This window comes from Fonsecaea erecta, assembly GCF_001651985.1.
Source record: "Fonsecaea erecta strain CBS 125763 chromosome Unknown Scaff8, whole genome shotgun sequence".
Classification (NCBI taxonomy): domain Eukaryota; kingdom Fungi; phylum Ascomycota; class Eurotiomycetes; order Chaetothyriales; family Herpotrichiellaceae; genus Fonsecaea; species Fonsecaea erecta.
The window spans coordinates 876,666-888,434 of record NW_017387251.1 but is presented as its reverse complement, the minus strand read 5'-3'; the positions used below and the strand labels follow the sequence as shown (position 1 = coordinate 888,434).

At 53.3% G+C, this 11,769-nt stretch overlaps 3 protein-coding genes across 3 annotated transcripts; 1 reads left to right on the top strand and 2 right to left on the bottom strand.

Moving 5' to 3' along the window:
• Positions 1 to 96: 96 nt before the first annotated feature.
• AYL99_08995 (aldehyde dehydrogenase (NAD+)) lies at positions 97 to 1,771 on the bottom strand (the record flags this gene model as incomplete). The annotated part of the gene is made up of 5 exons (XM_018840503.1): positions 97 to 534; positions 589 to 783; positions 842 to 902; positions 958 to 1,406; positions 1,463 to 1,771. The coding sequence occupies 5 exons, from the start codon at positions 1,769 to 1,771 to the stop codon at positions 97 to 99; spliced, it is 1,452 nt and encodes a 483-aa protein (XP_018690250.1).
• Positions 1,772 to 2,876: 1,105 nt separating this feature from the next.
• AYL99_08994 (hypothetical protein) lies at positions 2,877 to 5,341 on the top strand (the record flags this gene model as incomplete). The annotated part of the gene is made up of 8 exons (XM_018840502.1): positions 2,877 to 2,888; positions 2,941 to 3,028; positions 3,097 to 3,838; positions 3,899 to 3,919; positions 3,991 to 4,281; positions 4,353 to 4,509; positions 4,572 to 4,659; positions 4,734 to 5,341. The coding sequence occupies 8 exons, from the start codon at positions 2,877 to 2,879 to the stop codon at positions 5,339 to 5,341; spliced, it is 2,007 nt and encodes a 668-aa protein (XP_018690249.1).
• A 3,364-nt stretch (positions 5,342 to 8,705) lies between these two features.
• Positions 8,706 to 10,272, bottom strand: AYL99_08993 (hypothetical protein; the record flags this gene model as incomplete). Its single annotated transcript, XM_018840501.1, has 6 exons — positions 8,706 to 8,806; positions 8,885 to 9,392; positions 9,483 to 9,530; positions 9,622 to 9,636; positions 9,688 to 9,748; positions 10,070 to 10,272. The coding sequence occupies 6 exons, from the start codon at positions 10,270 to 10,272 to the stop codon at positions 8,706 to 8,708; spliced, it is 936 nt and encodes a 311-aa protein (XP_018690248.1).
• Positions 10,273 to 11,769: the final 1,497 nt, after the last annotated feature.

The following is an 11,769-nucleotide window of genomic DNA, read 5'->3' as shown; positions in this document are numbered from 1 at the left end:
ATAACTGGCATATCATCTACGGACTCGCAGGCAGTTTTTGAAGAGCAGGATCGTCTGGTGCATAAAGTACAGTCACTTGTTCCTATCTGCAAAGGTTTATGCCGAAGTCTTCTTTTTCAAGAACAAGCTCTGGACGTTGCAGAACGACTTGAGGCCGCCAATGCCCCATTCGTAGCCGATACCACTCTCCTTGTGGCCACCAAACGGCGCGTTGGGGTCGACCTCAAGATGGGTGTTCACCCAGACGCTACCGGCATCCAGCTGTCGAGCGATGCGAGTGGCCTCGTCCAGATCATCAGACCACACCGAAGCGCCGAGACCCATCTTGGTGTTGTTGGCGCGAGCAATGACATCGTCTTCGTCGGTCCAGGTCATGAGGGGGACGATGGGGCCGAATGGTTCCTCGGTGGCGATTCTCGAGTCGTCGGCAGGCTTGTCGATGATGGTAGGGGTGATGAAGTAACCGGGCTTGTCCTCGTTCTTGCCGCCAACGGCAACGGTCCATTTCTCCTTTTCGATGTCGTTGAAGAAGGTCTACGAGGATGTTAGACAGATGCAAAGCAAGGACGGCTGTATTGCAAAACCTACCTTGACTTTCTCGTATTGCATCTTGTTTTGGATGGGGCCAAGGAAGACGCCCTCCTCAGTACCATCACCAACCTTCAGGGTCTTGGTGAACTCGACCATGGCATCTCTGAACTTATCGTGGATCGACTCGTGGACATAGATACGCTTGACGGCCAAGCAGATCTGGCCAGAGTTGAGGAACGCAAGAGTCGCAACCTGTCACCGTCATCAGTAACGAATTCTGTACAGGCTTAGGAGAGGAAATAGCTCATACCTTTTGAGCAACGGCATTGATGTCGACGGACTTGCAAATAATGGCGGGATCTTTGCCACCCCTAGGAATGTGAGTACGCGACTCAGAGCCACAGATGACCGAGGAATCACACTTACAGTTCCAAGGTTACTCGCTTCAATGTCTTGGCAGCGCTCTCCATGACCTTCTTTCCAGTCACTGTCGAACCAGTAAAGCTGATCTTATCGGGGCCAGGGTGGGCGGTCAGCCAGGGGCCCAGGTTGTCATCGCCGCTCAGGACCTGAACGACACCAGGGGGGAAGTATTGCTGAGCGAGTTCCCCAAGCTTCAGGTCGCAGTAGGGTGTAAAGGGCGAGGGCTTAATGATGATCGGGTTGCCGGTAAGAACCGAGGGAGCAATCTTGCCGCAAGCAAGGTGAATGGGAAAGTTCCACGGGACGATGCCCACGGTGACTCCCAGAGGTGTATACCGGACAATGGTCTTCTTCTCGTCGTTCTCTTCAACAACCTCTTCCTTGAGTTCTATCTTGGACAGAGCCCGGATCCAATGGACACCAGTCTGAGCCTCGCCAATGGCGAATTGAAGCTGTGGTTGGGGCGTTCAGTAGAGCGCCAGGCTGATCGTCCTCGGACGTCACTTACCGGTTTTCCTTGCTCTTGAGTTAGGAGCTTTCCAAAGTCATTGGCATATTTCTCGAGACCATCGGCAAAGGCCAGGACAGCCTCCCTGCGCTTCTCATAGGGAGTCTGCGACCATGACTTGAATGCTTCCTTGGCAGCTGCTACAGCATCGTCGACATCCTTTGGGGTAGAGACAGGGACCTCTGGGTTGGGCTTGCCCGTCGCGGGATTGATACCGTGTCTGGTCTTCTCTGTGCTGGTCAATTTTCCATTGATGGTGTTATAATACCCGCTAAAAAGGTCGAGTCCTGGACCTGAGATTGAACCCATCTTGACGACGTTAATGGTGTTATAAACAGCTGGTTTCAAGACTTTCTTTCAACTCAAGAATCTCAGGATGGACGAAATTCATCGGCAACAGAAAAGCAAAGCAGCAAACCTTCTTTCTTTTATGCAACAGCATCGATACCACGAGACGAGGGGCAGTGAAGAGCGCGGGGCACGTTAACTCCGGCTAATCACCTCGGAATAGACAACGGGTTTCTAGAGCCATCGACGCCATGGCGCGTCCAGCGACGTCTGGATCCTCAAAGGCGATCTGCACGGCTAGAATCGCCGTGGCGGTTTTTGCAAAGTACCTCGGATGGTCACTCCTGGATCACGACGAAGCAACCTTCCTGACCGAGGTTAGTCGCATGGACGAATTGGTCCGCACCGGCCAATAGAGACCCCATGCGAGAGACGAGCTCTCAGCGTGTCTGACTCTTCTGGAACACCTGGAAAGCAGAGAGCGGTTCGCCCTTCAGGCCTCAATGCTCCCTTCCTAGCTCCGAGTCAGAAAGCACGACTCGTACGTTTTGGCAATCCTCTTTCGAATCGACAGCATCGAGACATGGTCTACAGGCAGCCGCGCCAGTGATCGGACGTACCGTGAGGGGCCCAGACATGGATCGATCCAGGCCGGAGGACGGATCCAAGGCTCATCCGGGGCACGAGGAGGATGTCTTTAAAGTTGGATGCTTCCCTTTCCTCTCGTAAAGCCTGAGGTTTTCGGGGGTGACTGGGACTTTTATTACCAAATCCCCGAACGGTCCTCGAGTCATTGGCAATGATTCGTGCGATTTGCATAAGCGAGGAACCATCCAGCTCCCCGCAAATCTGCTCCCTCGAATCCTATACTGCGGGGTTGCGACGACGTACCAGAGACGGGCAACGCAGCAGAGATGATGCCAGGGACACACACGCTCAGTGTGGCTACCTAGGTAGATACCTTGGTAAGTCGACTCGATAGGTGAGGCCCGTCCATAAGAGGTCCAGGCTTGACGGAGCTCAGCCGTGCTATAATGGTGGTGGTTTTCTCTTCGTTTTCTCTTCACTGTATTCGTTGAGTGCATTGATACTGTTGCAAATCCCAGGAAAACCTGGCCTCATCGCAATGCCGACTATGGTAAGCGTGGTGCTGTCATCAAGAAGATACGCCGAAGCTCAAAAGCATCCAGACAACTACAGCTCCTGCCCAGGTGCAGACCAAATCCAGCTCTGGCAAGGCATCGGGGAAATCGCTGGTAGGCGATTTCAACTGGCAAGGTACTGTTGTGACGCAGCTGGAGAGATCTCCGTCCATTGACTGTGATACTCACACTGTTCTTTCGCAGATGTACTCGTGCCCGAAAACGCGGGAGCCGGTCTCACCAAATGGCATTACCAACGTCGAACCCTAATGCAATATGCCTGCTTGTTCGCCGCCGGCCTCACGTCTTTCTACAAGTTCCAGTCCCCGGCTCTGCGTGCCGCTGGCCTGGGTCTTCTCTTCCCTGGGGCCGGGCTCGTCGCTGTCTGCACTGTCCCGTCGATCCTGTCGTTCGCCGTCTCCTGTGCTCTGATTCCGTTGGTTCTCTTCGCGTGGTTTGGAATGGGTGGCTTGGTATTCCCGATCGTGCTCTGGGCGGGCACCGCCGTTCTTTCGGCAGCCCTGGCCAAAGAATCTGTTCTGGAACTCGCCGGCCCTTTGATGTCAGCCGTGTGCGTTGGTGGGATCGTCTACGTTGCATACGCGTGCCAACGGGCCAATGCCGAGGCACGGAAGAAGCGAGCAGCCCGCAACGACTATCTCGTCGAGGAAGTCCAGAAGAATCAGACACAGGCGGCTGTGGCGCCCGAGCCCGGCACGCGCGAGGTCGACGAGAAGACCCTCCGCTTCGTGCAATGGTTCTTGGAGCTCGGTCTGACGCCCAAGGACGACTTCTCCTACCACGACGTGATCGACCAGTTCCAGACGTCGGCTATCCGGTATCAACTGTACGAGGCCGTCAATTGCCTGGGACTCTATCAGAATGTCTACTGCCCCAATTTCCGCGGCTATTTGTCCCAGGCACAACGCAACGCCATTGAAAAGAGGTAAGGACTTCCTGCGGCCCAGCAAATTGACGACGGCCTCTGCTGACATCTCGTCTACAGCTTCACGAAGAAGGTGATGGAGTAAGTGTCGACAACTCCTCGGCAGGATGCCATCAAGGTCCCTACTAACATATCTCTCCGCACACTCGCAGATTCTGGAAATGGGAGTCCATGGCCGGCAAGTTCAACGCCCACGACTGGGATCCCTGCAAGAAGGACAATATAATGGTGACGGGCTACATCCTCCAAGCTGTCGGCATCTATCAATCCAACACGGGCGACGACCGGTACACGAAACCCGGCAGCATGACTTTCGAGATCACCGATTCCCTCAAGTTCCCCTACGACGTCAAGGGCGTCGCCGATGCCGTCTACAGAAACATGAACGAGGCGCCGTACTGCCTGTACCCCTGCGAGCCGAACTGGCTGTACACGCCCTGCAAGTAGGTGCTTGGTCCTCTCTACGCCGGTGAACTTCGATCAAACGATCACTAACACTTGAAACTTTTTCTAGCCTGGTCGGCATCGGTGGTATTCTTCTCACCGACCGTCTCCTGGGGAACAAGTACGCCGAGGAACTACGAGGGCGGTTTGAGCATGCCCTGGAGACCGAGTTCAGTGAGCCCGACGGGACCATCCTGCCGATCCGCAGCGAACTAACGGGTTTCACGGTAAGTATCTCTGCTCCGGTGTTCTTAATGAAATATGGAATTAACGTAAAATCATGTTGTAGATCCCGGGTCTCGCGGGCGCCATGTCCGACATGGTAAACTCGCTTCTCTGCGCCTCATACCTACCTCACATCGCGCACCGAAACTGGGGTAAGCAGCTCTACCCTTGTCCCTGACCATGATGAACAGAACAAGGCTTAACCAAGAACGTTGTGGGTTGGTAGCATTCGCCAAGAGGGAAACGCTGCAGTACAACGAAAAGGGACGCCTCGAGGTCCGCAACCTGCTGGGCGCCGACATGCTGGACGCGGGCAACTACAAATCCGGAGAGGGCGCGATCCGCTGCATCTGCGCGGCCGCCGCGGCCGAGTACGGCGACGAGACGCTCCGCCACGAACTCCTGCGCCAGATCGATGAGGAGTACCACCCGGTGTTCCAGACCAAGACCGGCGCGCTCAAGAACAAGGGCGTCAGCACCCTCTGGCAGGGCACCACGCTCCGGGCCCGGCTGGGTCGGTTCCAGGACTGGACCAAGATGATCCAGCGCGGCCCGCCCAAGCAAATCTTCCAGGCTCCGATCCTCGACGAGGTGTCATTCCCGGACGTCCTGGTTGCGAAGTGTTATAGTCACGATGGAGCGAGTGTGGATCTGGTTCTGTACAATGGACGAGAACCGGGAGTGTTCAGCCTGGGGTTCACGCAGTGCGAGCCCGGCAAGAAATACAGTCTGATGGGCAAAGAGGCGGTTGCTGCGCAGGATGGCACGGTCAGGTTTGATGTCGAGATTGACGGCCGGACCGAGGGCAAATTGGAGCCTGTGGGAGGAAACTAAGAGAGAGGATTCCTGGAGGGAGATGTTGATCTTTTGCAGGCATCTGTACCTATTCAATTCTGTTTGTCCGTGGGCTTTCGACGTGCTATGATGGAGGACAGTTTCCAATGTGACAAGTGTGGTAATAGCCTGCTCGACAACTTAGGATTGACTGAAGCAGCAGGAGAATCGAAGTCAATTGTGAGTCAGAAGTTCGATTAGACACCAAGCCACGTGTAGTAGAAAGATAGAAGATGAGGAGATACTGATTGCATATCGAGCAAGGCAAGATAGCTGTCAGATTGATAAACGTAGCAGACGGTGCGCGACTGTAACACACTTCATCGATCAGCCGGAGATAGGAGCGTGCAGAGAGTAGCGTCACGACGCTAGCGTAGCTTCCAGCCCCAGCCAGTCGCAGCGGTGTCTGGTCCTTGCTGTCCGTGGCCTTTGAGTTGGAGCCAGTCTCGGCCAAAGGATTCAGCGGTGCCGTTTGAGACATTCAAAGCTTGAATTTGTGATGTGGTGGTTAGGATGTATCAAGTTTTGACAATATTCGACAACAAAAAGGCATGAGGGTTGATCCCAATAGCAATGTATCTGACGAGTGAAGGACGAAATGGTGAACATGTTCCTCCAAGACTAACCTCAGTGAGCAATTCCGGGCAAGAAGCGTGACTGGAAGCAGATGGCAATCCGCACGAAATCGCGGTTGTGGGAATGATGCGACTGAGGATGTTACGCCAACAGAACTGTAGAGTTGAACGGAAACAGGAAACGGGGCACAAAAACGTGAGACAAGTGATTTCATCACCAATTGGGTTGCCTACCGCAGCCGGTCGATGTGGCAGAAAGAGCAAAGAACGTTCACTTGGAAATTGAACGGAAAAGCGGCAAGAGAACGCTGCCAGGGACGTGGGCAGTGAAGAGGGCTGTGCGTTATACATGATCATGGCCGACATGGGCAATCAGTAAAGCACCCTTGTTGATGGCTGGTCACACGCATAGTGCCGTTCAATATCAAGCAGTAATGCTGGCCTCTAGATTCATTGTATGCCGATGATCATGGCTGAAGACCGTCTCGACTTCCAAGCTAGCTCCATGCAATGTGAATACGCGATTTCATTAAAGGATCGACTGTGAGCTTCTCAGAACCCCGCCGGGGAGGGGGGGGGGGGGGGAAGAATAGTGTCGTTGGCAGAAAAGCGGCGATCTCGAAATCGGTTCCTCCTGAAAAGGATCTGGAACGTTTTTGAAGCACCACAACTCATGTACCGCCTCGATGGTGGAAGGGTATTCGTAAATACCGCAAAAGCGTGCAAAGATATTCCAGCCCTTGGTCAATCGATGGCAGGATTAGGGGGAGGTTTGTCGTATGTAAGGAATTTCAGGCCGGAGGAAAGGGCCAGAGACTTACCAGGTGCAGTAGGCATCTTTTCGACACCAACGCCGAAATGGGAGACGGCCACTGCACTTCAAGCCGAATGCGAAGGACCAGGAATACCCGTCTGTCCAGCATTTGGCTCATGCTGTGCTCGGTAAGGCTAAGATAAGGCTCATTTCTGAACGGACACCGCTCTCTCCAAGGGTCGAACCGCACTTGGGCAGAGAGGACTTGCGTCTGGAGGTAACAGAAATATCGGTAACCAGGGCAGCAATTGTCCCAATGGTATTACTTGGTAGGAGACAAGTCCGAAGCACTAGGGCGCCTGACTCCGACAGTCATCCAGCAGGGAAGATGTGCGCTTTTCGTTATGGCTGATGATCGGAGGATGCAAACAAGAAACGTCGTCCGACCGCCCGACTGCACGACTGCCTGACTGACCTGCTAGGAGACTTAGCTACTTGTGTCCAGCGCGGATATCGAGTTGCTGGATTCGACTCGAAGGAGCCGAGCTGAGCTGAGCTGGCTTGGACGGTGTGGGCTCCGCGATAACGATCGGAAGGTCTGGGAACGACAGGATCCCATCCGGGTTAGCCATACACACAGTCTAGTCCTGTCAAGTCTCGATGTACGTACTGTAGTTAGTTGTTTGGGGATACTCGCAAGCATCTAGCCATATAGATTTATGTACCGAGTATTCCGTACCTAACTTTGACCGCTCAACCAACCACCCTCAGGATCTCCGCCGCCGGATTTCCGTAGTTCGTCTTACTAAACGTTGGCAGTTGCACTCCACTTGATACAGAAGAGGATGATGCCCTTTGACCAAGAAGCTTTCCGCGTTGTGCTTGGCAAAAAAGAAGTGCAGATTAAGCGGGAGGATTGTTCCTGGGTTGCCTGTGGAGAGAGGTCGTGTGATACACTCGTACTCACGCGGGTAGCGATAAGGCTAGGAAATCTGGGGAGGCTGGCAGCAAGCTGGACCACGCTAAAGTGATTATAAACCTGGACAAAAAGGTTTCTTGATAAGAGAAGGGACGCCTGATCCTGGAAGTCTGGAGATGTGTGCCTGGTGCAGATTCGCCCAGCCTACACGGAATGGCTGTCCGATAAGCTGCTTATTCCCTGTCAAAGGATTTGATTTACTCGCAGGACGCGGGGTGAGCTCTGAGTGTACGATCGGAGCCGCCCAGCCAATTGCGCCGCCATCCGTTGCCCCAAGCATATCATAATGGCGCAATCGATTATATACAGATGTTGTTTGGAAGAACCAGCCACGTCCTGCCACATGGGACTCGCAAGGCCGACTGAGGATTTTTCCGGCGGAGGCTTGGAACGGGGTCCACCAAGTACTCGATAAGGCCATAAATTGTTGGGCATGTTCTGCGCCCGAGAAACATCCTCGTATTCGTTGGTGTGGTTGGCCCACACAACGATCCACCGTAGTAGCCAGGGTTGAGATCCTGATTCTGCATGTCTCACTGTGACTGTGACGTTCACAGTGGTATCATCTCGGCCTTCAGACTTGAAATGGCCATGAAAAATATACCCAAGGTTTGCCACCATTACCTCAAAATTGAGTCGTGTGCTGTAGGTTTCCAGGTTGCTCGTCGGCGACGTTCGGCCTAACAACCCTGTCTATGCAATGGGCTCGGTAGTTTTGCCCCTCGAGGAGATCGAACGGGGAACGTCGCGAAGCCGTGCACACACCTGTCACAATAATATTCTTGACATTGATCGTGAACATAGCGGCGACATTATTCCGAAATTCGTTGCAAAGTTCACCTCGATCAGATCTGGGCTAACCGTGTCGTCGTGTCAGTCGTTTGTCGATTGTGTGCAAGGTGCTGACTGGATCATTGGCCATTGTCTTTGCCCGGATGGTATTTTTTCATGCTTAAGTTCACATGGAACCATGTTATATGGTTGACGTCGAGGTTTGTTTGACACTGCCTCGTTACCATACCGGAAGCTGGATCACTTCGTTGCTGGACGTGATAATCACGAAGAAATAACGTCCATGGCGAGAACTTTGTTATAAAAAGTGACGTTGGAGCCCGAATCAAGCGTTTCGGAGCCGAACGCAATGTAGCCAAGGTAATCTAAGCGGTATTGTTAGCAATCTCCAGATGAGGACACCAAAAACAGGTGCACTGCAAGAGGACTTCGACAATGCTTACCATTGACGGTAGGCCCTCCTAAACCGGTCAGACCTTGTAGCAAAGGGCCGATATCCGCGTTGAAGGTTTGTACTCCGGTCGCCGCAGTACTGGCCACCCATGTAAGAACGTTTTGCCCAATGCCATTGACGCCGGAGTACAAGGAGAAAGTGGTGCCGTTGACAACCTGGGTGGCAATGGCTCCTTGCGGCAGACCAATTTGCTGCGTCGATGCACCAAATTGTCCAAGCCAAATCATGACTTCGTACTTGGCTTGCACCGTGTCTGTGGCTTTGTCCGGATCCGAGTCCAAGAACATATCGATGGCTACATTGGCGTCAAGTTGAGCAGCAGTCAAGGCGGCGATGTCCATGGTCTCCGGCCTGTCACTGCCGACTCCATAGTACCATTCAGTCTCAAAGTTGATAGCCGAGACCTGTGAGATCTCGATTGGAAAGACATTCGAGTCCATCTTGATATTGGGGAACGCGTGAACGGGCTGAGTCGGCGGACCACGGGGAAACTGCCACTGCAAATCACTGTTAGTTGCTTTGTCGAGAGATGCCGAGCCCAGATGGTCCTGCCAAAAATATCCCCATCAAACTAGGACATAACTTACAGTGATCGACCACTCTGCCGCTGATGTCTTTGTTGGGTAGGAGCCATTCTGCACATCATTAGCTTCACGTGACAAGATGCATCGAGACAGAACTTGGTATTGAATAGCCCGACGTAGTCTTTTCAGGAAGGAGACTTACGTCAAAGGTAGTGACCTAGCACCATAGTCAGCGATACTCATCATTCATTCCAGGTGATCTGCTTACATTCATACACAATCCTCCCGGCCCAGTATAGTCGTCGGGAAGAGCCCATTGGTTCGGGTTTCTGTGAATGACGGCCATTGTCAGTTGTCAAATTGCCTCAACGATGATTGGGTGGCGGCGTCAGTTTGGCCGATGCAGTCGGTGATCGGAAAGCATATCCAACAAGCATCGAGATGGCAGAACCGGACAACGATCCCTGCAGATAGCGGATCCTTGCCACGCCGACTGAAGCCAAACCCAACTGGGTGATGGTTCAGGAACACAGAAAACCTTGACAACTTAAAGCTGGCAAACATGACAGGGGTACTGATAATTGCACAGCAGGATACGAAACACTCGTGCCCATTGAGAATCATGGGGGGGGGGACCAGAAAACACTCACAATGTATATTGTTGGCCATTCGTGTAGGGAGTGACACCAAATGCCTTCTGACAGTAGAGGTGTGATTTGATCGAGTTGTCCACGAAAGGGTTCGAGGGTAGTCCTTTGGACTCGCGATATGCTTGGATCCCCAGCAGCACGCTGATAGTAACCGCTATAGGGATGAGAACAAAGCCAAATGAGACGAGCGACCTGACACCCATGTTGATGGGGAGAGGTGTCTGTGCTGATAGATTGCTCAGAGAGAGAGGGTGGACGGAATGAAATGGTTATACTCGGAAGCGGCAGGGCGAGCTGATGTTTAGAAATGAATGAATGAATGACTGTTTGAGACGAAGCTGCCCTGATCTGAGAAAATAAAAAAAAAAGAGATGGCGATGACGATGATGGTCGGGGTTAGGTGTGTGTGAAGAGGGAGTGAGAGCCGACGCGTGCGTGCGGTACAGCAAAGGCCGGAGGACTGGCTGGAAAGAGCCGGGGCTGTGCAGCTGATACAGGTGCGAGTTGCAAGTGCAGGCGACAAACAACAACAATAATGTGGCGAGTGATAATTTTGTTTCAGTCTCGGGCGAGATATTAAAAGAGAAAGATGGTTTGATGTGCCAATTGCTGGCGTGCCCATTCACGGTCAAGCATTGGCCGGCGGCATGGAGCCCGTTTCAGCGAATCTTGTCTTGTCCTGTAAGACAAGTGCCTGTTGGGGGTGTGTTGGCGTGTGTGTGCCGTGCCTGTCAGGCTGGCTTGGGAGGGTGGACAGGGGCCAAGCAGGGCCAGGAGATTTGCACAGCTTGGCACACCAGTGGCACCCCGAGGCACCAGTGGCGTAGGGTGGTCCACCGGCTGCAGGTCCCCTAGCTCAGATCAAGTCCTAGCGGGCCCCAGCCCACTCTCGCTTGTTTTGGCCTGCTTAGGCTGCTTGTGGTTGGCCTTGTTTTTAATCTTCAAGCCCCCCTGCCCCTGCCGCTAGCCTCGTCACTTTTGCGCGTTCCAATCTGCATTATTTCCTCCCAAATTGCCTTGTTTGTCCTGCCCCCGGAACAAGTAGTGAGTAGGCACTCGTAGGTTCTCCGTCTGGGCACGAGCACGACTAGGGACTCCGTAATCCGTACCGCCCCGTTATCGTCGTCAAAAGCCTTGCCATCACTGCTAACGAGTAAACTGCTAGGGCTCCATTTCTTCTCCGTAACCCTGTCTTCCCCAGTAACAATCACCGTGACTCTCCCCTGCCCTCCAGCCTTCCCGGCTTCTGAGCGCCCTCGTCGGCCATCGGCCATGTCACTCTGGTGATCTACGGCTTGTTACTGTTGCCCACTTGGAGGGTCCCAACCACTCCACTATGACATGATAAGGTCGTTCACTGCGCACCGACGGTACCTAGTGCAGAAAACAGACAACGCCTCTTCTCGGACAAGGCCCAGTCCATCCATCACCTGTCAAACTCTGCCACTACTCTCACCCTTTACTCTTCCGGTGCAATTTCTCGACTCTCTCCCACTCCATCTATCCCTCGTTTTTGTATATTCACCATCCATACTGTCGTTAAGAGGCCTCGACTTCCCGTGAGCACTCTTGCTCAGACATTCGTTATTTGTCCAACACGCGTAATAAAAGCAGAAAGAGATCCGCCAACAATCCACATCATATCTCGAGAAAGTGGACGATGAAGACGCTCGTTCCGTGACACGACAGACGCATCCCGG